Source organism: Colossoma macropomum, unplaced genomic scaffold (assembly GCF_904425465.1).
Source record: "Colossoma macropomum unplaced genomic scaffold, Colossoma_macropomum, whole genome shotgun sequence".
NCBI lineage: Eukaryota > Metazoa > Chordata > Actinopteri > Characiformes > Serrasalmidae > Colossoma > Colossoma macropomum.
In genome coordinates, this window is record NW_023494797.1 from 13,677,261 (window position 1) to 13,704,344 (window position 27,084).

The window sequence follows — 27,084 nt, forward strand, 5'->3', positions numbered from 1 at the left end:
CAATATTAGAGACCACTATGTTCTTGTAGGACACCTTTAGATCCCATTAGGAAACCATTAAATGCATCTGGACTCAGTCCCAGAACACCTGTTAAACCATTAGACTCCTTTACACTGTGATATCAACCCATTGGGAAAACACAGAATACCATTAGTGACCACTGGACACCATCAGGAGCAAACAGAAACTTTGAATGGCTTGTATGATTTTTTTCAGCAGGTATGCGAATGTAACCATTTTATCTTGTATTAAAATCAGTGCACCTATATGTGTCTTCTAGGGTTTTATATGTAGTGTTATTATTATTAATTGTGTTAAAATAGCAGTAAATCTGGAGAAAAAAGTTTTCTTCTGAGACTATTTTGCCTTACAACGCCCTGCATGTACCCCTCCTCCATGAATGTATTTTAAAAATACATTTTAGACCAAATCTTATCATAAAACTATCTCTAGAGTAGATCATTTCACATTAAAACACTCTCAATGACTTTTTTTACATCTGAAAGATTTAATATGCAGAATATCATAGCAATGTCTTAGAAACCTAGTTATAGAAGTAAGCTTTGCTAGCACACCTATCTGCTAATAAGGGCTGCTACACTCCATAGCTCTTTGGTAAAAGAAATTAGAAATACTGAGTAGAGAATGGGAGGTCGTGAAAATTCTTCCTAGAAAATGTAGCTGCAAAGTGAAAATAAAAGAGTAATAAATGTGTCATGAATTGTAATTAACACACTATAGCGCTATTAATATGACAACTATTGTGACAAGGCAAGTTTCTCAGGACCTCAGATTATTTACAGTGTCTAGTAACATTTTATAATGTAAAGAAGTGTCTCTAATGTTTAAACGGACAGGTAAGGTCATTGTGCTTTAGCTTGGATGTCAAATTTTCATCTGCATGTCCCTTTTCTACCTACCCAGACTTGTGTATGGACTAAGGCTATGAGCATATGAAACCTGAATTGTAATAGTAGGAGACTTTTCATCAGGTACATATTCTTACATCAGGTAAAACTCAGGGTTCACAACCTTTCACACATTTAAAATCAAATAAATGTTTATTTTTCACCATTGAAATGGATATTCTGTTTATATATTACATTGCCCATCACGTTCAAAACAGAGCACAACAAACATTTTCTACAAGGGCCTTTTGGCAACTGAGTGTCCCAGCGCAGCGGCGAGTCTTCAGAACCATACGGTCTCCCAGAAGTATGCATTATTCACTGAAACGGCAATATGTAGTGCTGTTGGTCAGTGATGGCATTCATGTCCATTGTTGAGGAAAAAATCCCTCTGGAATGTCTCTTTCAGCTGCGTCCTACAGGCAGGTCACAACCAAATCTCCCGCAACTCTGTCACCTTGTTAACAGCAGCCACTGGAGATTCAAGCATGATTATCCAACAGAGCCTCCAGCAGTCTGGCACTGTTTGTGATGGCTGTGGTCAGCACGATAAACTTATACCCTTTGGTAAAGAAGAGTTAAGTTAGTTTTAATAAGTCAGAACTTTTCAATCCACTACAGCTGTACTGAATCATCCTTACCTTTCTCTCTACCTAAGAAACGCAGGGCAGAAATTTCAGAGTAAGTACATCCTCCCAAGAACATCACAAGAATAATCCTCTGAGGATCCGTTTTGATTCTTGCTTCAGTTCCATTGGTGCCTCCTACAACATAAATGGAGTACGGTAAGTAAGGTGAAAGCATTGCAAGTAACTAAAGTAGGGTCTTGTTTAGTTTTGCACTGGAGCTTCAAGGCTAATACAACAATAACAAGTAATGGACTCTTATAGCCCACCAATTACAACTGCTGTTACAAATCCCTGTTATTTTTGCTGATAGGATAGGGGTGGGGAAAACACATTCTCGGATGCATCATGATTCTTTCTTAAAAGATTCCAAATCAGTAAAGTAGCCCAGCTTGTAGGAGGAAAGACAACACACAATCTCACTAATGTATGCAGGTTTGCAGTTTGTTAGCCCCCTTTCACTCTGTTCTTCAATGGGCAGGACCCCTGCAGGACCACCACAGATCATGTGTTATGTGAATGGTGGATCATTCTCAGTGCTGCAGTGACACTGACGTGGTGGTGTGTTAGTGTGTGTTGCGCTGGTACAAGTGGATCAGACACAGCAGTGCTGCTGGAGTTTTTAAACACTGTGTCCACTCACTGTCCACTCTATTAGATACTCCTACCTTGTTGGTCCACCTTGTAGAAGTAAAGTCAGAGACAGTAGCTCATCTGTTGCTGCACAGTTTGTGTTGGTCATCCTCTAGTCCTTCATCAGTGGTCATAGGACGCTGCCCACAGGACACTGTTGGCTGGATATTTTTGGTTGGTGGACTATTCTCAGTCCAGCAGTGACACTGAGGTTTTTAAAACTCCAGCAGCACTGCTGTGTCTGATCCACTTGTACGAGCACAACACACACTGACATGCCACCACCACATCAGTGTTACTGCAGTGCTGAGAATGAACCACCACTCACGTAATACTTGCTCTGTGGTGGTCCTGTGGGGGTCCTGACCAATAAAGAACAGGGTAAAAGGGGGCTAACAAAGTATTCAGAGAAACAGATGGACTACAGTCTGTAATTGTGGAACTACAAAGTGCACCTATATAGCAAGTAGAACTGATAAAATGGACAATGAGTGTAGAAACAAGGAGGAGTTCCTAAGAAAGTGCTCCTTAGTGAGTGTATATGAGGGCCAAAAACAAATCAAACATATCCTACACAGCAACAACCAGGATATGCTAAATGGCTAAAAGGGTAATCCAGTAATATTCAGAGTTAGACTTTAAGTAGAGATGTTTACTGAAATATTATGTCTCTCTAGCAGGGTTGGTTTAATGTGAGATGATTCCGAATCAGTGCAGAGAAATTTAGATTTCTTTTACAACGGTGGTGATGGGAATCAGGGATCGTGATGTCTAGCCTGCTAGATAAATGAGCATAGACCAGCATGCCTGCTCACCAGCAAAACCAGCATATGTTGTGTTTTCAATGCTGGTATGCCAGCATGACTATGCTGGGTGACCTGCTAAATCAGCATCAGACCAGCACAAGACCAGCATAAACCAACTGAGACCAGCATGGATTTCATGTTGGTCTGTGTTGGTTTTTCAGTAGCGTACAAGATAAATATAGCCATATCTCCAAAACAACTAATGAACCTACACATGTCTTCTGAATCACAATAATATTAAAATAATGGTAAATCTAGGAAAAGTTTGGGGACTATTTTGCCTTAGAACATCCAGCATGTATCTATCCTCCATGAATATATTACTGAAATATTAAGTCTCTCCAGCAGTGGGTGCTATTACCAAGCAAGTCACATTAAAGAGAGGCAACAGCCACAAATGCACATGGTTGGACTAACTTCCAAACAAGTTATTTCTTATTAAATTATTTAAAATGTGATTTGCATTAAGTATTAAAAAGCATAGAGCCTACATTATGATGTAAAAACATAATATAGGCTGCAGAAATCCTCAGCAACTTTAATCAAAATCAAAACAAATCATGAGGTGCCTGGAGATTCCCACCCCTACTTGCTTATGTGGTTTCTTACTGTATATGGCTTGTATACAGGAAGCCTGAATAGTGTCTTTACTTTTACTGATTTTATAGTGTAACTTGGAAACTGCTTGTGAGATACATCTCAAAGTGTGGAAGAGGAGAGTTGTGATGTTCAGGACCTGTTACTGCAAATTCATGTCCATTCAACATGCGTGTGACCTCCTCAAGCCCTGTCCAGCCATCTCTCTCTAATACCTGCAAAGAGAAAAAAAATTTATGCTGCCTTCAAGTCTGAACAAAGTGAGCTGACTGTAAAAAAAACTTGTTTTGGGAACACCAACCTGTTCAATCAGTTTGCAGCTCAAAGGTATATAAGCCCCACTGAAGATGTAGGCCATGTCTCGTGGGACACGGAGGTCATATTCCTCCCCTGATTTAGGAATCTGTGGGTGTGGAGGATCACATAAGAGGAATGCAATGTTTATTAATGTGTTTCATAAGTAAAGTAGAAGACAATCTTACCAGCACCAGCCTTTTACTCAGTGCTCGGAAGTTGCTCTTCTTGGCCAAGGAGGAGAAAGCATCAGTCAGTTTTCCTAAAAAAAAGTATGACTGTATCACCTGTTCAGTGCATATTCTCTCAAAAATAAAGGTTGCTGTTGTTGGCTTAAAGGTACGGTTCTAGGAAAATCTTTAACCCCTTAAATGCCCACTGGTTACACACTTATATAACTTATGAATAGCTCAAACAGTTTGCATTCAAGTCCCCGTAGTTACTGAATAATAAGCCTTAGTGTGTAATAAGTCTGGGATTTTAAGGCGTTAAATGATAGAGAACTGATAGACTTTTTTTAGGAAACCAAAAGTGATTCCTCTATGGCATCGCTCTGAAGTAGGCCTGGCACAATCACTAAATTTGAGTGTAATCACAAACTTTTATGTAATAATTGTGACCGGCCTACTTCAGAGAACCCTTTTTGGCACCATGGGAACTCATTCACCAACCGTTCTTAAGAAGAAATTTCTTCTTACAACCCACTTATGCAGTTTTCACGAAGACTCTTAGATTCTTATTTGGGATTTGTTCTTAGGTAAGAACAAAACCTATGAAACACGCTGAAGAGCACAAAAGTGTGAACAATTCTATGGTTTAAGGACACATCATGAATTTTTTCTTAGGACCTTTTCAAGAATAAGTTTAAGAAAAAACTTAAGAAGATGTTGTTGAATGAGGCCCAATATTTTTAGGAGTGAAGGAGAGTAAATAAAAGTAAAAAGAAAGGGAAACAGTGCAAAAGTGAGAGAAATATTGGACAACCTCAGAGATTTCATGGAGCTTGTCCCGTATCTTACCAGCAGTCTTGTCATTGACCAGTTTGCCCACTTTGCTTTCCATGACTGTTAGTGTCTCACCAGGCTGCTGCTCCACTAGCAGGCCAATTTGCTTCAGGTTGGCAAAGGTCAGCAGGTGCTCTATGCCATAACTCTGAAGACAAGAGGGTGAACCACAATGAAACTTTCAACGATCACACACCAAATGTCAGATACTTACTTATCATGCACGTTGAGCTAACATGTACATATGTGCTATATTTGCCCTGGTATTTGGGAACATTTTAATGCTTCCCTGCTCTGACATCACTTCAACTCAAGAAAGTGTTGTTATTTAGCAGCTAATGAGTTGGATCAGTTGTATCAGAGCAGAGAAAATACCAATATTTCGTTGCTGTTTAAAAAAATCTCCAAAATGGAAACGGGGCAAAAACATTCTTTACCTTTAAGGTAAGTTAATGTACAGAGATTTTATTCAGAGCAATTTTGGAGCATTTCAATTGGTCCAATCATCATTAAATTTTCAAACAATGAAAAGGGCAGTAGCTGTGTTCTAATGATACAGAAAAACAGAAATCTAAAAAATGGAAATACATGTTTTTCAGACAGCAATGACATGCAGGACAGGGGTACCCCAGGACCACCTCAATGTGCTTGTTTCCTGCTCCCCTGTTAACCATAAGCCTAGAAAAGGATTTTTAAATGGTAAAACACTATTAGCATAGGTGTAGTCTAAGACAAGGAGAAGTTGTGTGGCATTCTATAGTCTGCATCATGCCCATATTAGGAACTCAGGTCTAAGCAGATTTTCTCCATGAGACAAATGAATGGCATTTTCGAATATCACCGCTATCACATTCTGTTACTCAATCCTCTGAACTATGAGGCTGTTGAAGAGCCGAAGTACAAATATTGCTATATGCAAGCTAACATTGCTACGAACTCAACTGACATCAAGACTGGCAGCCTCACCCCACACAGAGCAGAGGGCTCGGTCAAACCGCATCTCACATTTAAATACATTTAAAGTTTTGCTTTGAATTTACTTGATTCAAATGTGTAATGAATAAAATACACCACGCTTTTCTTTCCAAAAGTAAGTAAATTGAACAAAAGTTCATGTAATATATTTCATTCATGTGGAACCTGTGTACACATTTAAATCAAGAAAACTCAAAGCAACATTTTTTCAGTGTAGCAGACTTTCACGCAACAGCGTTTCAGTGCACAGTAGTGTTAGCCTGTTCATTTATCTGTTAAAAAAAAATCTGCTTAGACCTGAAGACTTCAGGGGTCTATAATCCACGTCCAGAAAACCAGCCCAACATCTGCTCCAGTATTAACTGACCTGGAGGTACTGAGCCTTTAGGGACCGATAATCTTTGGGGAGAAGTCCTGTTGAGGAACATGAAATAGCATACAGAAACTGTATCATGGTTTTGCACACTTCTCATTAATCTCATCTCTCTCACCACCTCAGCCATAACAGTAACAACAAAATAAGAATAAACATAAGTTAGTTGGTCTTTAACTTTCAGTAAAAAGCTTCAATATTAACTGAGTTTTTATGGGACTCACCATTTTCGGTGATCGACAACAGGCAAAGGAGTCTCAGACTGTCAATCATTGATATCTAATGGATGAAGCACAATAATTCTATTAGTGAGATTATAGCAACACAATGAAGAACTGCACTGCAATTTGTGAAGTAGATCAATACCTCACTGTTATGGCAGAGGATTTTGGTACATAATACATATTATATTGTCATGCTCTGTTTGTGTTGACGCACCTGTCTGTTAATGTGTTCTTCAATGAAGGAGATACATTCCCGAACTTCAAAACCTTCAAGTAAAGCTAATTACCCCCACCCCCACAAAATGTATAATTAATTCAGCAGCAAAATTCTGCTATACTTAAATAAATAAATAAATACATAAATAAAAATAATTTCATAATTATTTCAAAAGAATCAATGTTTCTTACAGTGTTCAGTCTTCAGCAATTCCTGGAAGTCTTGCTTTGTTTTCTTCTTCATTATGCTTTCACTTGCACCGATATCTGATGTAACATGATTTATTAGTCAGAAAACATATTTTTGCCTGTCCTTCAAAACCCTAAAGATACTACCAAAGCACTTCTCAGGATTATCTTGGCCTGGATATCCACTAACCAAACCCTCAGAGAGGAACATCCAAATGACCCCAATTAAGTTTATGTAACTCACGCAGACTGAGAAGACGGTGCTCCTGTTTCAGGCCTTTCAGTTCCTCCGAAACAAACGTCTTCATCTGCTTGATGTCCATCCCACGCCGTTTCTATTGTAAGTGCAGACAATGTGTGAACAAGACAAAACTGACTGTTGTTTTTTGTAAAAATTTAGGTTCCCATTGGATTTAGGTTCCCAGCAAACATGGCCCAAAAAAAGGGCCCAAATCCTACATTTATCCCCACACCACCACGAACCCCCCCCAAACCTGACCCCCCCAACCCCACAAAAAAAATCACAACTCACTAACATTTTCCAACCTATTCTTCCCTTTATAATTAAAGGCTATTTTTGTTACTGTGCTTTTAAGACTGACATATGTAAATGAGCTCTGTTCCGGTTGGTTACCATATATTGCACTTTGTTCAAAAAGCGGCTGAAACACTCCATATAACTTCAGCATCAATGGGCAGCGCTGTTTGCTGAACAGGTGAATATGTGTAAATATGCTGGCATCACTAAAACAGTGGATTCAAAACAGGCTTAGACCAGTTTACACCTGGAAGTCAAATGTGTCTTCAGTTAATTGGACTGAAATCTGATTGCTGTGTGGGACGGAACATGCAAATCTGCTCGTTACACGGCAACCAATTACCAATTGTTTATCTGTTTAGCCTCTTTGTCTGCAATTTGTTTTGCACAGTAGTGTCTGTCCATGCTGCTGTTAAGAATTTCGTTTCATCTGGTCCCCAAACATGTGTGTCCTCCACGATTATCTTTCTTGCAGACATGGATCACGTGCCCAGTAACGAACTGCATGGGGAGGAGTTACGGGAGTGTTTTGGTTGTCAAAAGTGTCTTGGAGAGACAGATGTGTTTACACTACTATAACATTTGGCTTAAATGCATCTCAGACCACTTCCTATCTGTTTTAAAAGCATCCTGGTGCGTTTACACTTGCATTTTTATGTGGCTTGGTCTTATCTGATTTAATCCTGATACTTGAGATGCAAAGGTGTAAATGGGGTCTTAAGTTTCCATATATGGACGGTATAGAATTGGGAGTGAATGATACGTTTTAACACTTCAATGTTTACATACTACATCAAACTCCTTAATGCTTTTTCATGATATGGGTCCCTTAAAATTCTCAAAATTATGAAAGACTCACATCATATGCTGTTTGAAGATTTCGGGCCTTCTGACTCAAAAAGCCAAACACGTTGGAGAAGTGCTCATTCCTGATTTCATTGAACACCTGAAGAAGCAAAACAATCACTTAACACAGTCACAAATAAGCGCAGCTATGGGAACTGTATCTCTGCATTTATTTCTCTACAATGTACCTTATCTTGAGAGTTAAGCATCACTTTTATACTCTTGTCAGAGGAGGTGACTTCAGGTCCAAACTCTACACTACCTGTTAAAAAAGGCACAGCGATTCAAATGTGAAGTTAGTATATTTTTCTCTGTCACTGTACAAGTAGACTCATAATACACACAAATGGGAAATTCTCATAGTTAGGCATCATAAGAAACAAATAAACTTGTTTTTATTACTATTACTGATAAAAATTACTGTTAAAAATAAAGGCATAAAAATTACAATACAGCATAAAAATGCAAAAATAAGCTTGTTTAGAAATTTAACCTTTTTCACAGATGTATAGGTGTATGCAAAAGTTTGAACAGCCCCAGTCAAATTATGCATTTTGTTGTTTGCTGAGTTTAACGTATTGTAAAAACAAAAATTATAAAATGTGCCATAACTTTTGCACAGGCCACGTTTATGTTTTATTTGTTCCTCAATATGTTAAATTCAGCAAATAAATAGTGTGCATTAAAATGTGCAGAAGTGTGGTCTCTGAAGAAGAGTTGTTAACTTAATTTCACTTATAAAAAAAAAGTAATTTCACTGGGATGCACAAAATTTTGCATATGACTGTAAAACTTCTCACTCTCTTACAAAGGTCTCTCATTATTCGTCTTTTGTGAACCCCCTGCTGATTATAAAAAATAGGCGTCTTGCTGCATCTTATCAGAGTGAAGTGGGAGGGGAGAAGGAGGGGCTTATGCTGTGGACACACCCACATCTAAATGACAGGACATTTTTACTGAAGTGCAGTTTTAGGTGCTTATGTTATTAGATGGTGACAAGGCAGACACTGAAAAAGCTCCGTTAAGGAACTTTTATTTTTCGTCAAACCGTATGTACAATATAATTCGAGCTCTATATAATTATGACAGTTTCAACACATAAAATACTGGGAATCAAACTAAATATTGCGCACAGATTTGAAAGTATATCACCTCTTACCACATTTAATCCTGAAAATGTCATCCACCAGTCCCTCATAGACAACCTGAGAGCACAGTGGAGTAACAAAGTCCACATCTGTAAATTTAAGAACAGAGCCCCAAATTAGACTGGACATCACATTCTTCATGCAAAAACCTTGTATTTCCATTTTTGTTTTTCATTTTTACCCTTTGCATTGTGTTAAAACGATATGACGAACAGACCAATAGAAAAGGTCCAGAATTACTTTAACTTTGATTGCAAGTTTTTTTCCCTTCTCCTGTAAAGTTACTATTTTGTTCCACCAACAACAACATATAAAATAACAGGACACCATGCCACTAAATTACATTGAGTAAATACTAGTAAAAAGAAATATTTAAATGTGACTTTGACCTCTGTCGATGAGGAAAACGTTTCCAATCTCAGGCTGCTGTGCTTTCTGCTCTCCATCCTTCACTTGATCCCTCCATGACTCATACACCATCTGCAACAAGAACAGTACTAACTTCTTAGATTAGTTGGGGCCAAAGCTAAGTTACACAAACCAAAAACAAAAACGAGATTTTAGTTATTTCTTTGGCCTTGTAATCTCACCTTGGCACATCGTCCAATCCCATTCACCTTTGAGAAGGGCCCGTATAAGGAGTATACCAGACGTAATGCACTTCCAGCTGTGGTCACCCAGCGCTGATCTCCCTCCTGATGATTTTAGAGTTGTTAATCGAGGCAAATAATAAAAAAAAATACATAGTTAAAAAAAAACAAGAAGAAAAAAACAAGAAGAAAAATTCCAACAATAATATAGTATCAGGGAGAAAGATCCTTACTATGAAAATGTACTTGTTTGTTGATTAGCATTTATATTTACTTTGTCTTATATTTACTTTTCTTACAGTTTTATGCAAAGGTTTGAGCAGACCCTGGAGAAATGCTTCTTAGATTTAAGGGTGTGCAGTATGGGAAAACTATAATATCACAATATATGACAACGTTTTCATGCTATGTACCACAATGTTAGTTTTTTCTGAAGTTTGTTGGCAAATTGGGACATGATTTTTATTCAGTGTTTCACATACTGCACTAAATCTATTTAAACAGGGCTAATTATGCTCCTCTTGTAATCACACACGCAGCTGGTCAGTGTTCTTTAAGTACTGACAATACCTGCAATATGCTCAGTAAAATTATATCAGCATATTACAATAAAATTATCACAATAAAATGGCATCATATTGCCTGCCCTGAACAATATTCAACAAAACTAAGCTAGCACTAAATCTCCCAGTGGGTAGCTTTAAATTACGAATGAAATCGTTTCATCAGCTTTCAGTTAGTACATTTTCACTCGAATGCACACATCAGTGAAATATTACCAGGAAATTATCTCTGAAGAATTCAGGCAGTTCTAGGCTTATGATGTCATCGTCAAGAGGAAGGAGATAGAAAGCCCACTCATCTGTTGTCACATCTGCCGAAAAGGTCAAGCAGTGTCCATTAAAGTTCCTGTGAGTTCAATAACTCTGAGATTTTACGTGAAAATTGAAAGCACCTACCACCATAGACCCCCTGCTCCTCCAAAACTGTCTCACATGCATAGAACTGCAAGGAATGCCAAACAAGACATGTTAGGCAAGAAATGTTAATTCAGATTTATAGTTTTATATGTTTAATTTCATGCATACACTGTCCAAGAGTTTGTAGATACCCTTCTAATTGGTGACTTAAGCAACTTTAGGGTGCACCCACTGTTACAGACAAACAGCTTATATAATCTCCATAGAAAAGCATTGTTTAGTGGAATGGGATGCTCTTGAGAAGCGACACATGAGTCTAAGACCACCATGCTCAGTGGTAAGCTTCAGCTAAAGGGCTGTAAAAAATTGCATTGGGCTGTGGAGCAGGGGAACTGTGTTCTCTGGAGTGATGGAGCTCCAGTACCTTTGGGATGAGTTGGGGTGATCTAGAACTGACCATCCAACATAAGTACCTGACCTCACTAATGCTCTTGTGGCTGAAGGCAATCAAATCCTCACAGCAATGTTCAACATCTAGGGTAAAGCCTTCCCAAAAGAGTAGAGGCTGTTACTGCAGCAAAGGGGGACAAACCCTCTACTAATACCCTCTACCTTCATTTCAGAAGAAATGCTGGAGGAGCGGGTGTCTACAAACTTTTAGACATGTAGTGTACATTGACATCTGTCCAAATAATTGCAGGAACATTGAAATAACTTTTTAGCCAACTCAATGAACAACAAATACACTGTGTTGTATGAAAACATCATATATCCTAAGCAGTATAGGAAAAATATAAAAAGAAAAAACAACATTCTTAACCTCCCTTCATGTGAAAAAACACACTTTATAGGAAAAATTGCTGTTCAAATTTCTAAGTCCATTTGTCATGAAAAATGATGCGCGAAAAAAATATTTATCAGTAAAAGCAATACTGTAAATGCTGTTATAAGGGTTTCTTATGAAAGTGACAATATCAGTATTTGGTACAAATACTGACTAAAGGCATTCTAATGCATTATAACCAAGCAATCTAATCAATAATAGCTTACCTTCTGAGGGGTAAATATGATCTTATATCTTCTGAATCTTCCAGACGCCTTGTCCAAGTTAACTATTTCTGCAAACATTGGCAAAATGTTCATTGTTTCTTGGTGTCCATTGACAGCTGTCACCTTATTCTGACCTCAGATTATGTGTTATTTGGAATGTAGAGCTAACCTGCAATCCATTTCACAATCTGTATTCGAGGACGTATCAAGAAGCACAGCCTATAAAATGGAAGTATATAATGAAGCAGGTTTGCTGAAAACGCCATACACTTTAATGCATGGTGGCAAAAACATACTTACTGATCTGATGTACTGACAATAGGTTTGAGCTCAACTTTGTACAGTTTGTCCACTTCATGTTGCTGTATAAAACATAAAGACAACTGTGAACCATCATGCTGAATGTTTTCATTTATTTTCTAATGTGATATTATAAAAAAAATAAAATTACCAAAATGTTTAGTGTTTAAAATGTTTCAATTTTAAAGTATTCCTACCTTGAGTGTGGTCACATTAGCTATTCGGTCCAGAGGGCTCATCAAATCTGCATCAATAAACAAGTCCTTCTTTCCTGGCAGCTAAGAGGACAAAATATAAACAAAACAAACTTTTTACAACACCTGATAATGTGCAGATTACCAGCTTGAGGCACTTTGGGTATAGAGAGTGTCATACTTGTTCCAGCAGGTAGATGAGCTGGTCTCTGGCCAGTCTTTTAAGGAGGGAGAAGTCTGGAAGTTCAGGAGCATCTCTCCTGCCAGTGTGCGCCATGTGGGACTCTGCAGAGTAGCACCACAACTGTGCTTCTGTTTATATATAAAAATAAAAACAAAAAGAAAAACACTATTAACTTTGAGATGAGTTGAATCAGTGTAGATGGCACTGTTCGCAGATTGTTTAATATATGCAACATGTTCTTTATTTGTACTTCATTTTCTTCATACTCAGAGGTAGTAACTAGTTACATTTACTCAGATATATATAAAAATTGATACATTAGAACTTGCCTGGTTATTTTCAAATGATAATACTTTTACTTGCACTCTGGTCCTGGTTGTAGACATTGTTATAGATTCACTGTCACTGCGCATGTATTTATAATTTTATAATTGCATTCATTCTGTAACAACATATATTCTTATTTATTTAGTATTTTTTAGCATATTTATGTGTATATAATTATCTGTATATTGTTTTCTTCTTTTTTGCATTTCAATGTTTAGATCTCCTTGACATATTCTATATACGACAAATAAAAACACTGACTTTGATTTCAAGTGCATTTGTGAGGAAAGGAATCTATTTTACTCTGGTACATTTTAGTATTTAACATTTAGTTACTAATCCCTTTATAACTAATTCCTTTTTTTTTTTATTTGTTTGTTTAGTCTTGTTACTGATATCATCTGTGCTGTTTTGTGACTGACCACTCATCTGATTTTTGAGGTTTATCATGTTAAGCTAGTTTGTTTGGAGTTCATTTAAAAGATCAAACATCGGTACCAACACTTAAAAAAGGCTGGACATACTAAGAAGTTTCATTACAGTTCTACAAATTACTCTTTTACTTTTTTGACCTGGTACTTTTGTACCAGCTGTTTTTAGGAAAAAGTACTTTAGATTTCACTCAAGTCATTATTTCACAGAAGTAACAATACTTTTACGTGAGTATGGATTTGGGTTACTCTTAAGTTGTAGTTTTAAAAGGGAGACATTTCAACGAAGTTGGGTCTGACCAGGCGTCGCAAAAAACTACAACTCCCATGACGTATTGCGAAGCTAGCTGTCAACACGACAGCCAGAGAACAGAGAGTAGATAGTATAATACTCTGCTCTTCTGCAGAAAACAGCATTACACAGACAACACACCCAGTACAGTAAGCGTTTATATGCAGGCTGTATTTGTAGCATGTGGTGATTAGTTTTTCGCCTGTTTGACAGCAGATTAATGCCCCCGAGCTACACTAACCTACGGTTTTCATGCTAAAAAATAGCATCAGGATCTCTCACAGCATTTTGAGCAGTGGTCATTACTTCAAGGTAGATTAAAAACGAACGAAACCTAAAAACAAATATTATTTCATGAAACTACAGCTAAAGAAACACGCTAACCGCTCAGCACAAGCTAATTTACTGACAGATGGAATTCAGACACTGGATAATTTATAATTACACACCATTTGGCAGAGCATCAATTTGAGAAACCTTATATGTATGTAATTATAACCCAAACTATCTGGAGCCCTCAACACACACTGGACTGAAATGATAAAATCATTAACGCTAACATTTATTTACACCAGATGCGAACCTCACCTCCTCGCCCACTACGCGTACGGAAGAAACGGGAATCAAAAGCATGCGTTTCTCTACGGACCCGTTACAGGAGCGCACACCTCAGAGGACGAACAGCGACGCCTTGCTGACGACGAGTCCGAGTTAAACTGTCAAATAAGTCACGTAAAGATTTATTTAACTTAATACATGAGTATAACGTCTGTATAAAGGTGGGTGATTATCGGAAAGATATAGCAGCGCTTATTATCGTCTTTGTTTAGAGGTTCGGTCACTATAAGCGACACATTTAGCGTTAGATGGCTGCTGTGTAGTGAAACCACAGACTGTAATCACTGAGTGATGAAACCCTTAAAGCGTTTCAATGTGTGTTTTACTTATTAACTAAAGCTAAACTACTGATATTTTCACTGTTATTCTTCTCAGTATTGTTATAATGGGATGTTGAGTATGACAGATGAAAGCTGGGTCTAAAAAACACATACTACACTAATGAATGGCCTTCTATTGGTGGTGTACTATTTAGTGTGGTTGTGTGCGTTTTGGGACGCTACCAACCTGTAGGTCTGTAAACTGCTGTGTTTCCTGATTATCTTTTTTTTTTTTAATCCAATAAAAGAAACGCAAGCAGCTCTTTCTGATGGGACTGTGGCTAAAAGAGACTGGGGTCCTACTATGGGGACTCTTATTTTAGCAAAGAAATTGATTTGTGTAGGGATGCACGATAATATCAAAATCATATTGGCATTGGCAGATAATGGCAAAAATATACATAAGCACTGGAGAGATGTTTAGACCAGAACACTTAGACGTTCGCTGTAAGTTATACAACTCCACAAATCAATTATATATTTTTCTGTAAGGCTGATCCAGGTGGGTCCTTACACAAATTATATCCTTTATAGATGCTCATATTTTTACATCCCGTATTGGCATCGACAGATATGCAAACAGAAAAGGACATCAACATCAGCCCACGCATGCCGTATCGGTGCATCCCTAGATTTATTATATAATCCAATGAAAACTTGTGACATGTAGATATCCAGTCTTTTTCAGCAGTAGTAATATACCTCACAGTTACGTTCATAGATAGCTAAACATCATATTGTACAGCATCTAAACTGAATAGTTTAATAAAAATGGCTAATGTAGGTTTTGTTACAGTAAAGGATTAATCAGCATTAATGTTCTTTGTGTTCCTTGCATTTAGCGATGAGTTCAGATGCAGTGATCCTATTAGAAACCATAAACTTCGCTGCAGAGAAGCATCGAAACCAACGTCGGAAAGACCCAGAGGCAACTCCATACATCAACCACCCCATAGGTAACTTACACGGTCCCTAAAGGAACTTTTCAGGTTATCTCAAAATATCTGAATTGTTACATTTCCTTTGGTTCATATGTTCTCTGAGTTTTCTTGAGCATACATCTGAAGAAATGTTTCATAATTGATCAAATCATAGGGCTAAAAGTGTTTTTATCGGTATTTTAGTCTAGTAATTAGTCTTTTGACCATATTGAACAAAATAATAGCGAATCCAAATTTGATTGTGAACAAAAGTATGCCAATTACAAAAAAAAAATCGAATGGGTACTGCTCACAGGATAATGTCCATCCAAAGAATAACTACACATCACTTTTAATCAGAAGACGTTTTGTGACATTTGTTCTTATCATACCACTTTTAGTTGTTGGATCGAAGATAATATTCACTTTATTATGATATTAAGTTATAATGAGTTTGGCAAACTCATGACAGCTCAGTCCTTCTGTTGGATTTGTAAACAGTTTAATGTGTTCACTTCTCACAGGGGTGGCAAGGATCTTGAGTCATGAGGGTGGAATTACAGATATTGAGGTTTTACAGGTGAGTCTTAAACATTTCAAATGAATTTATTCCTTGTAAATGAATTCTAATAGTTAAAAGGAAACTAACTGACCTAAATACAAATAACTAGTACATTAGCTAATGTTGTGTTAAAAGCACATGTCAAAGGAAGACTAAGTGCTCTGTCTTCTGTAATTCAGGCAGCGTTGCTTCACGACACTGTAGAAGACACAGACACAACTGTTGAAGAGTTAGAGGCTGTGTTTGGAAGCACTGTATCCAGGATTGTTCAGGAAGTGACAGATGACAAAACACTGCCTAAACAAGAAAGAAAACGCCTGCAAGTGGAGCACGCGCCTCACTGCAGCCACCAGGCCAAACTGGTCAAACTGGCTGACAAGTTGTATAATTTACGAGACCTTAATCGCTGCACGCCCGCAGGTATGTTGCGCTCTTTGGCCGTTGAGAATTGTGTGATAACGTCCAGCCAGCAACCTGAATGGCTAAAACTGTTGCCTTTGTGTGCTGACAGGTTGGTCTGCAGAACGTGTTCAGGAATACTTTATATGGGCAGCCCAAGTAGTAAAAGGACTTCGTGGAACCAACTCTGCACTTGAGGAAAAGCTACAGCTGCTCTTCAGTGAGAGAGGCGTGGAGATGTAATGCTAATAAAGGACTACCTCACATAGTGCCGTCTTAGACTGCTGTAACCAGTCGTGGATTGGTTTCTCATTATGAAAAAAATGTTCTCTGTTTTCCTTCTTCCCAAAATATTTATGTGTCAGACTAAGCACTTTCATCGACTGTACTGTTCTGATTAATAAAGATGACATATGATTGAGTCTCTATGTTATTGTCCACATACAGGTCAACCACAAGGAAAAAAAAGTCATTCATAAAGTGGATTAAAACCATTTTAGTCACAGTACTGCTACACATTACAATGAATAACAATGCTCTTCTGCCTTATATGGGTCATTTTTTTATTTAGACTGTGATTTGATACATATATACATACACAACAGGATTGAAAAATGTTTTGGATTATTTTCACAATACATCTAAGTAACTTGTACACTTTTCAGAAAGAACTAATTTTGTTGCATTATTTTTTTGATATATATATATATATATATATATATACAAACAGGCAGTTGCGGCTGTTAAGGGTACAAAGATGGTTCTTTAATGGTTCTTTGTAGAACCATGAACACTCAAAGAACCCTTTGCATGATTGTTCTTTACATGGCAAACCTTCAGATTGTTGGCAAATGTGTTATACATGGTTCTATAGAGAAACTTATACAACATATATAGGGTTCTTATGATTCCAAGCTTTTTACAATGGAAGAACCTTTATTGATGCCCTTTTCAAAAAGGTTCTATATAGAACCATCTACAACAAATTCTCCATCAATCTGAAGAACCTTTGACAATACAAAGAATCCACTGATCATGCAGAGGGTTCTTTGAGTGTTCATGGTCCTATATAGAACCATTTTCTGTACTAAAGAACCCTCGAAGAACCATCTTTTTTAAGTGTTTAGAAACTGGAACATGTGTTGCAAGAATGCAGTCAATACCCAAGAGAGCAGGGTTAAGAAGTGGATTTAGAAATTGATTAGTTTAATCTACTGAGTCTTTTGCGTGGAGATAAGACAGTGTTGCAGCACTTTTTTAAAGGGCCCATGACCTACTTTTTTTTTATTTTTTTTCAAACAAGAGTGAGCAGCGTGCATTTTCGAGAAAATTCAATAAAAATGCACCAACTGGAAAGCAGATTTGGATGTGGCACAAAAAATTCAAAGAGGAAGGCTGTCTGTGCAGGACAAAGGGATCTGGATGACCACCAGTATCGGAAGATATTACATTTGTGAAGCTTTGTGATTTTTTTTTTTTTTAATAAAATCTACATCCCTCCGAATTTCTTGTTCGAATTTTGATAAGTAAATCTTGTATTGTTCAATATGAAGTCTATTTAACTTTGTTTGCCTCAGACATGTAGTTGCTCAGATATTCACATCTCAAATGATGTCATTTTTTTTTGGGACACCCTGTATTATAATAAGCTTCCTCAAGGAGAGCTTTGGAAATGGTTAAATCAACGCATACGTGAATCACTTCTTATTGTCTTAATGTTATTTGTATTTACAATATTATAATAATAGTGTTTTCCTAACGTTCTCAGGTGTCTTAAACTTTTGCACAGTACTGTATGTCAAAGACTTCTGCTCTGATTGGCTGCTCTGTGTTGTGCCTCATTCAGAAAGCAGCCCGAGCTGAAACACCCCTTATAACTTCAGTGCAAACGAGTGGAGCAGAACTGCCGTTGGCTGAATAGACTTCATATGTAAATGTATTGGTTTCTTTGACATCACAAAAACAGTTCATTCAAAAAGGGCTGTGTGTGCAGATCACATATGTGGATTGTATGGACTGGAGACTGAACTGTACGTTCAAACAATATGTTTACATCAAACAGAAAATTAGGCTTTCCATGAAATGGGATCTTTATTTACAGGGATGCTGGCAAGGATAGAAGGGATGAATAGGTCAGCGAGGTCTTTATCTGTACTCCAGTCCAGTGGGCAGCGGTCATACATCCTACAAGTCAATGAACACACACAGAAGAAGAAAGACGCCGAGGGTAGGAACGACACAGCTGCGTTGTCGTTTCCAGAGGGACGACGTACCAGGTGCTCTCTGAGCGGAGGGCAGTAAACAAGAAACGCAGCGCGGATTAAACCGATTAATTTATTATTATTATTATCATTTAATTTACGGATCCACTTCGACTGTCCAACATGTCTGGACAAAACGCTCTAAATGCCAAGCAGCCGCCGATCCAGTCCACGGCAGGAGCTGTGCCGATCCTAAATGAGAAAGGTAGCGAACACGCTAAAGCGGCTACAGGCAGCGTTAGCAGCGAAGCTAACGGAGATTATTTACTCAAACCTGTCCACAAAACTCTCCGTCATGTTAAAAGTCTTTAATACGCTGTAAAAGACAAGCTGTGTGATAATAAGACTGTGTTAGTTTAGTGGTGTGTAGTGTTATAATTCGCTCTAGTTTAGCTTTGGTCTGCGAGTTCATGTGTTGGTTTGTGTTACAGTGAGCTGATGTGGATTAAGTTAAATTTTCCGAGTGTCTGTTTTATTAAACTCCTTTTCCTCGCTAACATTAGATGTCCTGATGTTCGCAAACCACCAGATTTGATGATGAGATTCGGCTTTAGTTATTGTAGCATCTTCTACTTCCAAAACGCACTTTGTCATATCATCTTCGTCTTCATAACTTTCATATTTCATAAGCTACATTCAGAAGGTGGGGGTCATATGAGAACTGTAACTGTCTTCTCTCCAGTCAAATAGATGGGTGATGTAGTTTTAAACCCTTATAATAAAAGAAGCTGAACTCAGTTTTTTTTTGTCTACTGAAAGTCGACCCATTTTTCCACAAATCTGGGCTATAAACTATAAACAGATGGCGTCTCTTCAGTGATCTGCTTTGTAAAAATTATTTTTATAAAATAATACAAAGAGCGTCTAAGATTTTTGGCTTTCAGCAGTAAATTGTAAGCATATAGCAATATGTGTGATCATAAAACACATGTTCTGTTAATTTGAGGGGAGCTTTAAAAAAAAAAATAAATAAATAAATCAAATAAAAATTTGCATTTATTTCATGCAGTTACTGAATAATTTGCCTTACAAGTCGGTCATGTAAATTCAGATGAAAAAATCAAAATATACCATGGAGCATAAGAGGTTAAGTATGTTCTATGTATTCATTCCTGAAAGATGATCAGTTTAAGCAGTATTGGTTATGGTAATGAAGTGGAATTTTAAACTGTTAGCTAAATTATATACGCATTTAAAATGGTTCTTCACGGATTATTTTGTAAAGGCAATGGTTCTGTTTAGAGCCATGAGTTCTATATAGAACCGTTTCATGCTTAAATGGTTATTTGCATGGTGAAATGGTTCTTCAGATTAATGGAGAATGTGTGTATATGGTTGTATATAGAACCTTTATGAAAATAGTACCAAAATGGTTTTTCTGTTGGTACAAGCTTGCAATCATAATAATAGCAGAACCATTTTTGGTGCCTAATAGAACCATTGCCGAAAGGAAAAATCATATACAACACCTCCATCAATCTGAAGAACCATTTCACCATGCAAAGAATCATTCAAGCATGAAATGGTTCTATATATAACTTGTGGTTCTAAATAGAACCATTGCCCTTTACCAAAGAACTTTTGAAGAACCATCTTTTTTAAACTGTGTACTTAAAGTGGAATTGGGTGCAAGTTAACATAAAAGGATTGCAAGGTTTCACTGGCTGAGTTTGTGTGCTTTGAGCTGGTTGTGTGTACAATGTAAAGAAAAGTTTACATATGTATAGTATTTATGATATACAATATAATATATAATTGTAAGGGATGCACAATATCAGCATCATATTAATATGTGCAGATATTTGCTTAAAAAATAATCAGTATCAGACAGATGTTTAGACCTGACTGATATTAAATATTTCTCATAATCCAGAACAGTGGATTGTTTAAGTGATGCCGGAGGGCTAAATGCTAAAATGTTATTGATATTATTAAATGTGTAACCATATTTAAAAAAAGAAATATACCTTTTCCGTAATCATATTCCAGGTGGATTTTGTTGGTTTGAATATTTTGTAAAGATTGATGTATCGGCATCAGCAGATATGCACATAAGAAAAAGTACCCATATTGCTGCATGTCTAAAAATTATTATTTTTTTCCTCTACATTCCTACAGGTGAAGTTTCTATGGAAAAGGTGAAGGTGAAGCGATATGTGTCAGGAAAGCGTCCAGATTATGCTCCGATGGAGTCCTCGGATGAGGAGGAAGAGGATTTCCAGTTTGTCAAGAAAGGCAAGGAGGCTGAACCGGAGATGGAAATGGAAGAAGAGGATGTATCAGATCCTCGTCTTCGACGTCTTCTGAACCGTGTGTCGGAAGATGTTGAAGAAAGGTATCTTTGACATTGGTGTTTTTTCTTTGTCTTCTTCAGTTGTAACCATTCCATTTCTATTCAGTTGTAACTGGACACAATATGTCAAGTGTGCTCTTTGTTTTTTCCCCTAAGACTTGCGAGACACAGACAAATAGCTGAACCAGAGCTGATTGTTGAGAGCAGTGAGGATTCAGATGAGGGAACCTGGCACCCTGAGCGGGAGGAGAGCAGTGAAGACGAGGAAGAAGAGGAGGAGGTGGATGATGAGGTGGGTCGTCAATTCGATTAATGTTAAAGGGCCCATGTCCATGGTCTTTTTTCCCCTGTAATCCACTTACGACATTTTTTTGTGGTTTTATGCACCAAAAACAGTCATAGTTCATTTTTGCATGACCATTTTCCAACCTCTCTTTACCATTTTGAAACTAACAATGTTTACATACTGCATTAAAAAAAAAAAAAAGGGAAACTTGATGGAAAACATGATATGGGCTCTTTAATGTCATATTTAAGTGACATCTTGTTGCCAGTATGTGCTCTGGATATTTAATGTCTCACTGTTACAAATATGGATGCCAAAATATCTTTGCAGGAAATTGAGAGGCGACGAGCGATGATGCGGCAGCGAGCCCAGGAAAGGAAGAACGAGGAGATGGAGATCATGGAGGTGGAGGAAGAGGGGAAGTCTGGAGAAGAATCAGAATCCGAGTCAGAGTATGAGGAATATACAGATAGTGAGGATGAAACTGAACCGCGGTTAAAGCCTGTTTTTATCCGCAAGTGAGTAGCCCATCTGTCATCATATATCACAAGGCAGCGTCTTCTCTTGTTGTATGTTACTTTACACCGATCAGGCGTAACATTATGACCACCTCCTTGTTTCTACACTCATTGTCCATTTTATCAGCTCCACTTACTATATAGGTGCACTTTGTAGTTCTACAGTTACAGACTGTAGTCCATCTGTTTCTCTGCATACTTTGTTAGCCCCCTTTTACCCTGTTCTTCAGTGGTCAGGACCCCCATGGACCCTCACAGAGCAGGTACTATTTGGTGGTGGATCATTCTCAGCACTTCAGTAACACTGACGTGGTGGTGGTGTGATGGTGTGTGTTGTGCTGGTACGAGTGGATCAGACACAGCAGTGCTGCTGCAGTTTTTAAACACTGTGTCCACTCACTGTCCACTCTATTAGACACTCCTACCTTGTCAGTCCACCTTGTAGATGTAAAGTCAGAGACGATAGCTCATCTGCTGCTGCACAGTTTGTGTTGGTCATCCTGTAGTCCTTCATCAGTGGTCACAGGACGCTGCCCACAGGACACTGTTGGTTGGATATTTTTGGTTGGTGGGCTATTCTCAGTCCAGCAGTGACACTGAGGTGTTTAAAACTCCAGCAGCACTGCTGTGTCTGATCCACTCAGACCAGCACAACACCACCACCACGTCAGTGTTACTGCAGTGCTGAGAATGATCCACCACCCAAATAGTACCTGCTCTGTGAGGGTCCAATGTTATGCCTGGTCATAATGTTATCTATTTTTTCTTTCTTTGTTTGTTTTAAATGAGTTGTCTTTCTATCACGTCTCTAACAAGTGTTACTTCCCTGTCAGGAAGGACAGGGTGACTGTGGCCGAACGTGAAGCGGAGGAGCAGAGGCAGAAAGAGCTGGAAGTTGAGGCCAAGAAACAAGCTGAGGAAAGACGTCGTTACACACTCAAGATTGTAGAGGAAGAGGCCAAGAAGGAGTTTGAAGAGAACAGACGCACTCTGGCTGCTCTGGAGGCACTGGACACAGACGGGGAAAACGAGGAAGAAGAGTACGAAGCCTGGAAGGTTCGAGAGCTGAAGCGAATCAAGAGGGACAGGGAGGCTCGTGAAGCGTAAGTGCTTGTCCTTTGTGTTCATAATGAATGTCATTAGTGTTGGCTTTGTCCAGTGTAGGGGTCACCAATCTTATCTATAAAAACTGTGGCTGCAGGTTTTTAATACATAATTGGTTGCACTTTAATTTACATTTAACATGTTTAATCAGTTGGTCTCCGTCTTTAACCGGTTTATTAGTTACATGAGATGTGCTCCTGCTTGGTTTGAATGAAAACCTGCAGCCACACTGGCCCTTTGTGAATGAGATTAGTGACCCCTGCCCCAGAACAGTGGCTCACTGGCTTGTTTACATGACCATCACTTGTATGATCTCTAGATTCGAGAAGGAGAAAGCTGAGATTGAGAGATTCCACAGTCTCACGGAGGAGGAGCGTAGAGCTGAACTTCGCAACAGTGGAAAACTTGTTACCAACAAAGGAACCAAGGGCAAATACAAGTTCCTGCAAAAGTACTACCACAGAGGAGCTTTCTTCATGGTGAGTGAAGCTTAATCAGCAAGGCAGGCTTTTCATTATACTTATACTTATCCTGACATGATCACTGCTAAACTTTTTTATGACTGTTTCTTTGGTAGGATGAAGAGCAAGATTTGTACAAGAGAGACTTCAGCGCTCCAACCCTTGATGACCACTTCAACAAAACTATTCTGCCTAAAGTTATGCAGGTTGGTTTGGGTTTATTTTTCAGTTACACATCTGTTAGTCTGAATATGATATGGTGTTTCACTGGGCCAACAAAAACTACCCCAGTTCAAGTCAGAGCTGTCAGTGAGTCTTAGCTGTTTTTATTTGGCACTTAGATTAAGTCTTTATATTAGGTCTGACTGTACATTCTAGTTGTTTGAAAACATGGTTTCTACATCAGTAAAAGTAATTAGTAACAACCAAATAAAGGTTATTTGGGTGTATTACGTAACTAATAATAATAATAATAATTCAAATTGCCCTAATAGGTTACAGCTGATAACATCGTTCACATTTAACCAAGCTTTAATCACTGATGTGTGCTTTTATAGTCAGTGTGAGATTCACACAATTCTAAATCAAGATACAAGAGCTTGTTATCACAGCAAAACCATTCAAACCAGTAATTTCTTTTGAATAAGTTTCCTGATGTGGTTCTGTGCTGAATGAGGCTTCGTATGCCACTGATCATGTTTTTGGGGAAGTGAACTAAGCATCAATATAGTGCCTTATAGTGAAGCATGTTCAATACATACTCCAAGGGTAACCACACTAGCTGTTACCTTTGCTGTAACCTAATTGGAGGGAAGTATCTGAAGGGTGCCAGTGCAACAGTGCTAAGAGGACAGTGGGTCTTCTGTAACATCACTAAACCCTGGATACTCAATATCTCAATCCTGCCCTGAACAACTATAGTTAGGCCTAATTATTCTGTAACAGTGAATACATCTGCTTCCTTTCTATTTCATAATGTTTTCTTTAATCCAGGTCAAGAATTTTGGTCGTTCTGGACGCACCAAGTACACACATTTGGTGGACCAGGACACCACCTCCTTCGACTCGGCTTGGGCACAGGAAAGTGCACAGAACACCAAGTTCTTCAAACAGAAGGCAGGGGGCGTGAGAGATGTGTTTGAGCGTCCGACAGTGCAGAAGAGGAAGACATGAACACCTTTCTGAACATCTGTTATGTTCAGACGCAGCTAAAATAAGAACTGTCTCACATCTTTTTTCCTACATTCACGTATTTTTTTTTTTTGTTTGTACCACCGAGGCTGAAATTCCCAGTGTGGCAAAGAATCTTGGTTTATTGCATTTTAATTCTGTACATTTGATGGATTTCTTTACAGAAATTTGTATCCTTCTGATCAGCAATTTGTACAAATCTTACTGTTGTTATTGTTAATAAATTACTATGACAAGTAGAAATTATGTCCAAGATATCCCTTGGAGTAATTTAGCACACTGTACGTATAAAAAGGCATAATCAAAATTAAATTTGTACGTTGTTACAAAAGTTGCGAGGGGAGATGACTGAATTGCACTAGTGAACAGGCAAGATAGTTTATTACAGATGTTAAATACAGTAAAGTGTGGAATGGGTTCACTGCAGAAAAAGAGGCAGTCCAAGGTGTCCATGCTACTGGTCATAGTTGAGTCATGACAGTTCAGTTGGTCAGCGCAATCAGTGCCTCTACAACGTTGCCCATGTGTTCTCTCAAACTGCGCTCTGCCACCCCTCTGGGAATCTCCATCTCTCCCATCTGTTAAACGAAAACATCACTTAGTTTAACAGAGCCATGAAAACAGGACTGGCTTTGAAAACATATACAACTACACTTCATGCTTACAATGAGCTCTACGTCCTCCTTCTTGATTGTGACTTTGGCCAGTTCTTTTTCTCTGCAGAAAAGGTACAAACACATACAGTCAGACGTTATGGGATTAAACGGAATATAAAAGGCTAAAGAAAAGTCTCAAACGTGTCTCCTCACCTTTCCTGTTTTGCCTTCTGCTCTCTGGATCTCCTGTCTCCAATCACGGACATGGCCTTCAAATACACGGAAAAATTAGGCTAGCAAAACAAAGTCGACGACGCTTTAACAGAAAACTGCACAATGACGTGCTTGACCTCAACAGTTCGTTCAGTAACAATTTAGAACTGGGGTAAAACCAGGGGGCTAAGAAGTAGATATGGGCCACTTTTTGCCCCTTTTTCCTCCCACACTATCTATCTATCTATCTATCTATCTATATATATATATATATCTATATCTATCTATCTATCTATATATCTATATATATATATATATATATATATATATATATATATATATACACACACACACACATACACATGATGCAATGTTAAACTGGGTAAATATGTAAAAGTGCTTTTTTTTATAAACAATTAATTCAAAATGCACTGTTGTCTTAGCTTAGTACGTTTTGAAATGCATGCTACATCAAAATGTTTATACCGTTTATATTTTAAGAATATTTCCGTTTTCCATTGATAATAACCAAAATACCGATATATAAAAGTTTAGGACCCACATTTCCATCATAATACACAATATACTTTTAAAGTCCACTTGAAGTGCTCTTAAAAAATAAATAAATTATCCAAATCACATCAAACTAATTCAGAAATACATTAAAAATAAGTGAACTACACTTTCAACCTCAGTACTGCAGAAAACGTGTCAAATCAGTGTTTATTTTTTCAGACATTGCCGTCGTTTTACCGGGTAACCAGGATGTAAGACTGTATATGAGACCAGGCGGAGGTGATGGGAGCTGAAGTATCTCAGGCTATGGAAAATAGCCAGATAGCGACCTGGTTAGCTGAGCCAGAGCGAACGGAAAACACCCAGCAGCCGTAACTCGCCCCCCACTCCAGCAGATAGAACTGATGGAGTGTAAATAAAGACCATTACAGCTCGTCTCTGTGTTTAACTATTAAACCCACACGTTACGGTGCTGCTGATCTGACCCCCCTCCACATGGCTGGCTAACGCGGCTAGCGCGGCTACACAGAGAACAAGCCCAGCTCACCGTCTCCAGGTCCGAACTCGAGATTTCTTTCTCCTCTGCATAATCTGTGACTCTCTCTAAATCGGCAGCCCCGCTGTCGTGTTTGCGAGGTTTTTCTGTCGGTTTCCCGGTGCAGTTCTCCTCGGCCTCCAGGTCCAAATCCACATCTCCCTCAGCCGCCATGTCTGCGTCGATGTGCATCCGGAACGAAAGGAAGAGGAATGAAAAAGACCCGGGAGGAAGTTAAGGTGACACTCTTTTTGTCGCTTTTGTTTACTTCTCAAAATCACCTGTTATAGAGAACATCAGGCAGCCCTGCTCGTGACATCCAGACAAAAATAATGCGTGGCCATGATTTACTAAGGCATGGGAATGAGATAATTAAGTCGTGGCCACGACTTAGTAAGGCGTTGTAACCAGATCAGGCCTTATTAAGCTGTGGTCAAGGCTTAATTATCTCATTCTCATGCCTTACTAAGTCGTGGCCACGCGTTAGGATCTTGTTTCCACAATTTTATTATCTCATTCCCACACCTTACTAAGTGTGAACATTCCGTTTATTACTTTTGCAAAGTTCAACAATAACAACATAGTACAATGTGAACTAAAAAAACACAACTCCTTTTTTTTCCCT

The 27,084-nt window shown here is 38.3% G+C and overlaps 4 protein-coding genes across 7 annotated transcripts; 2 read left to right on the forward strand and 2 right to left on the reverse strand.

Moving 5' to 3' along the window:
* Positions 1–1,034: 1,034 nt before the first annotated feature.
* vps33b (VPS33B late endosome and lysosome associated) lies at positions 1,035–14,305 on the reverse strand. Of its 3 annotated transcripts, none has more exons than XM_036584345.1 (24): positions 14,255–14,305; positions 12,614–12,744; positions 12,436–12,516; positions 12,239–12,300; positions 12,108–12,157; positions 11,939–12,006; positions 10,928–10,973; positions 10,748–10,842; positions 9,969–10,073; positions 9,768–9,858; positions 9,390–9,467; positions 8,419–8,492; positions 8,244–8,330; positions 7,091–7,181; positions 6,850–6,924; positions 6,656–6,720; positions 6,442–6,496; positions 6,212–6,258; positions 4,885–5,017; positions 4,054–4,127; positions 3,873–3,974; positions 3,711–3,786; positions 1,551–1,673; positions 1,035–1,471 (listed from the first exon to the last, which is right to left on the reverse strand). In XM_036584345.1, the coding sequence occupies exons 2-24, from the start codon at positions 12,707–12,709 to the stop codon at positions 1,392–1,394; spliced, it is 1,854 nt and encodes a 617-aa protein (XP_036440238.1). In that variant the 5' UTR covers positions 12,710–12,744; positions 14,255–14,305; the 3' UTR covers positions 1,035–1,391. The 3 variants fall into 3 exon arrangements, with proteins under 3 accessions (XP_036440238.1, XP_036440239.1, XP_036440240.1); XM_036584346.1 differs by having other exon boundaries at positions 14,227–14,273; XM_036584347.1 differs by having other exon boundaries at positions 14,250–14,270.
* Positions 14,304–16,906, forward strand: hddc3 (HD domain containing 3). 2 transcript variants are annotated; one of them, XM_036584348.1, is made up of 5 exons: positions 14,304–14,445; positions 15,447–15,560; positions 16,049–16,104; positions 16,266–16,506; positions 16,598–16,906. In XM_036584348.1, the coding sequence occupies exons 2-5, from the start codon at positions 15,449–15,451 to the stop codon at positions 16,726–16,728; spliced, it is 540 nt and encodes a 179-aa protein (XP_036440241.1). In that variant the 5' UTR covers positions 14,304–14,445; positions 15,447–15,448; the 3' UTR covers positions 16,729–16,906. The 2 variants fall into 2 exon arrangements, with proteins under 2 accessions (XP_036440241.1, XP_036440242.1); XM_036584349.1 differs by having other exon boundaries at positions 14,324–14,398.
* A 1,963-nt stretch (positions 16,907–18,869) lies between these two features.
* mfap1 (microfibril associated protein 1) lies at positions 18,870–24,845 on the forward strand. Its single transcript, XM_036584350.1, has 8 exons — positions 18,870–18,951; positions 20,865–21,081; positions 21,196–21,331; positions 21,656–21,843; positions 22,677–22,946; positions 23,267–23,426; positions 23,525–23,614; positions 24,402–24,845. The coding sequence occupies exons 1-8, from the start codon at positions 18,870–18,872 to the stop codon at positions 24,579–24,581; spliced, it is 1,323 nt and encodes a 440-aa protein (XP_036440243.1). The 3' UTR covers positions 24,582–24,845.
* Positions 24,846–24,948: 103 nt separating this feature from the next.
* Positions 24,949–26,663, reverse strand: hypk (huntingtin interacting protein K). The gene is made up of 4 exons (XM_036584351.1): positions 26,472–26,663; positions 25,409–25,464; positions 25,265–25,316; positions 24,949–25,177 (listed from the first exon to the last, which is right to left on the reverse strand). Exons 1-4 carry the CDS (start codon positions 26,649–26,651, stop codon positions 25,082–25,084), a joined length of 384 nt encoding a protein of 127 aa, XP_036440244.1. The 5' UTR covers positions 26,652–26,663; the 3' UTR covers positions 24,949–25,081.
* Positions 26,664–27,084: the final 421 nt, after the last annotated feature.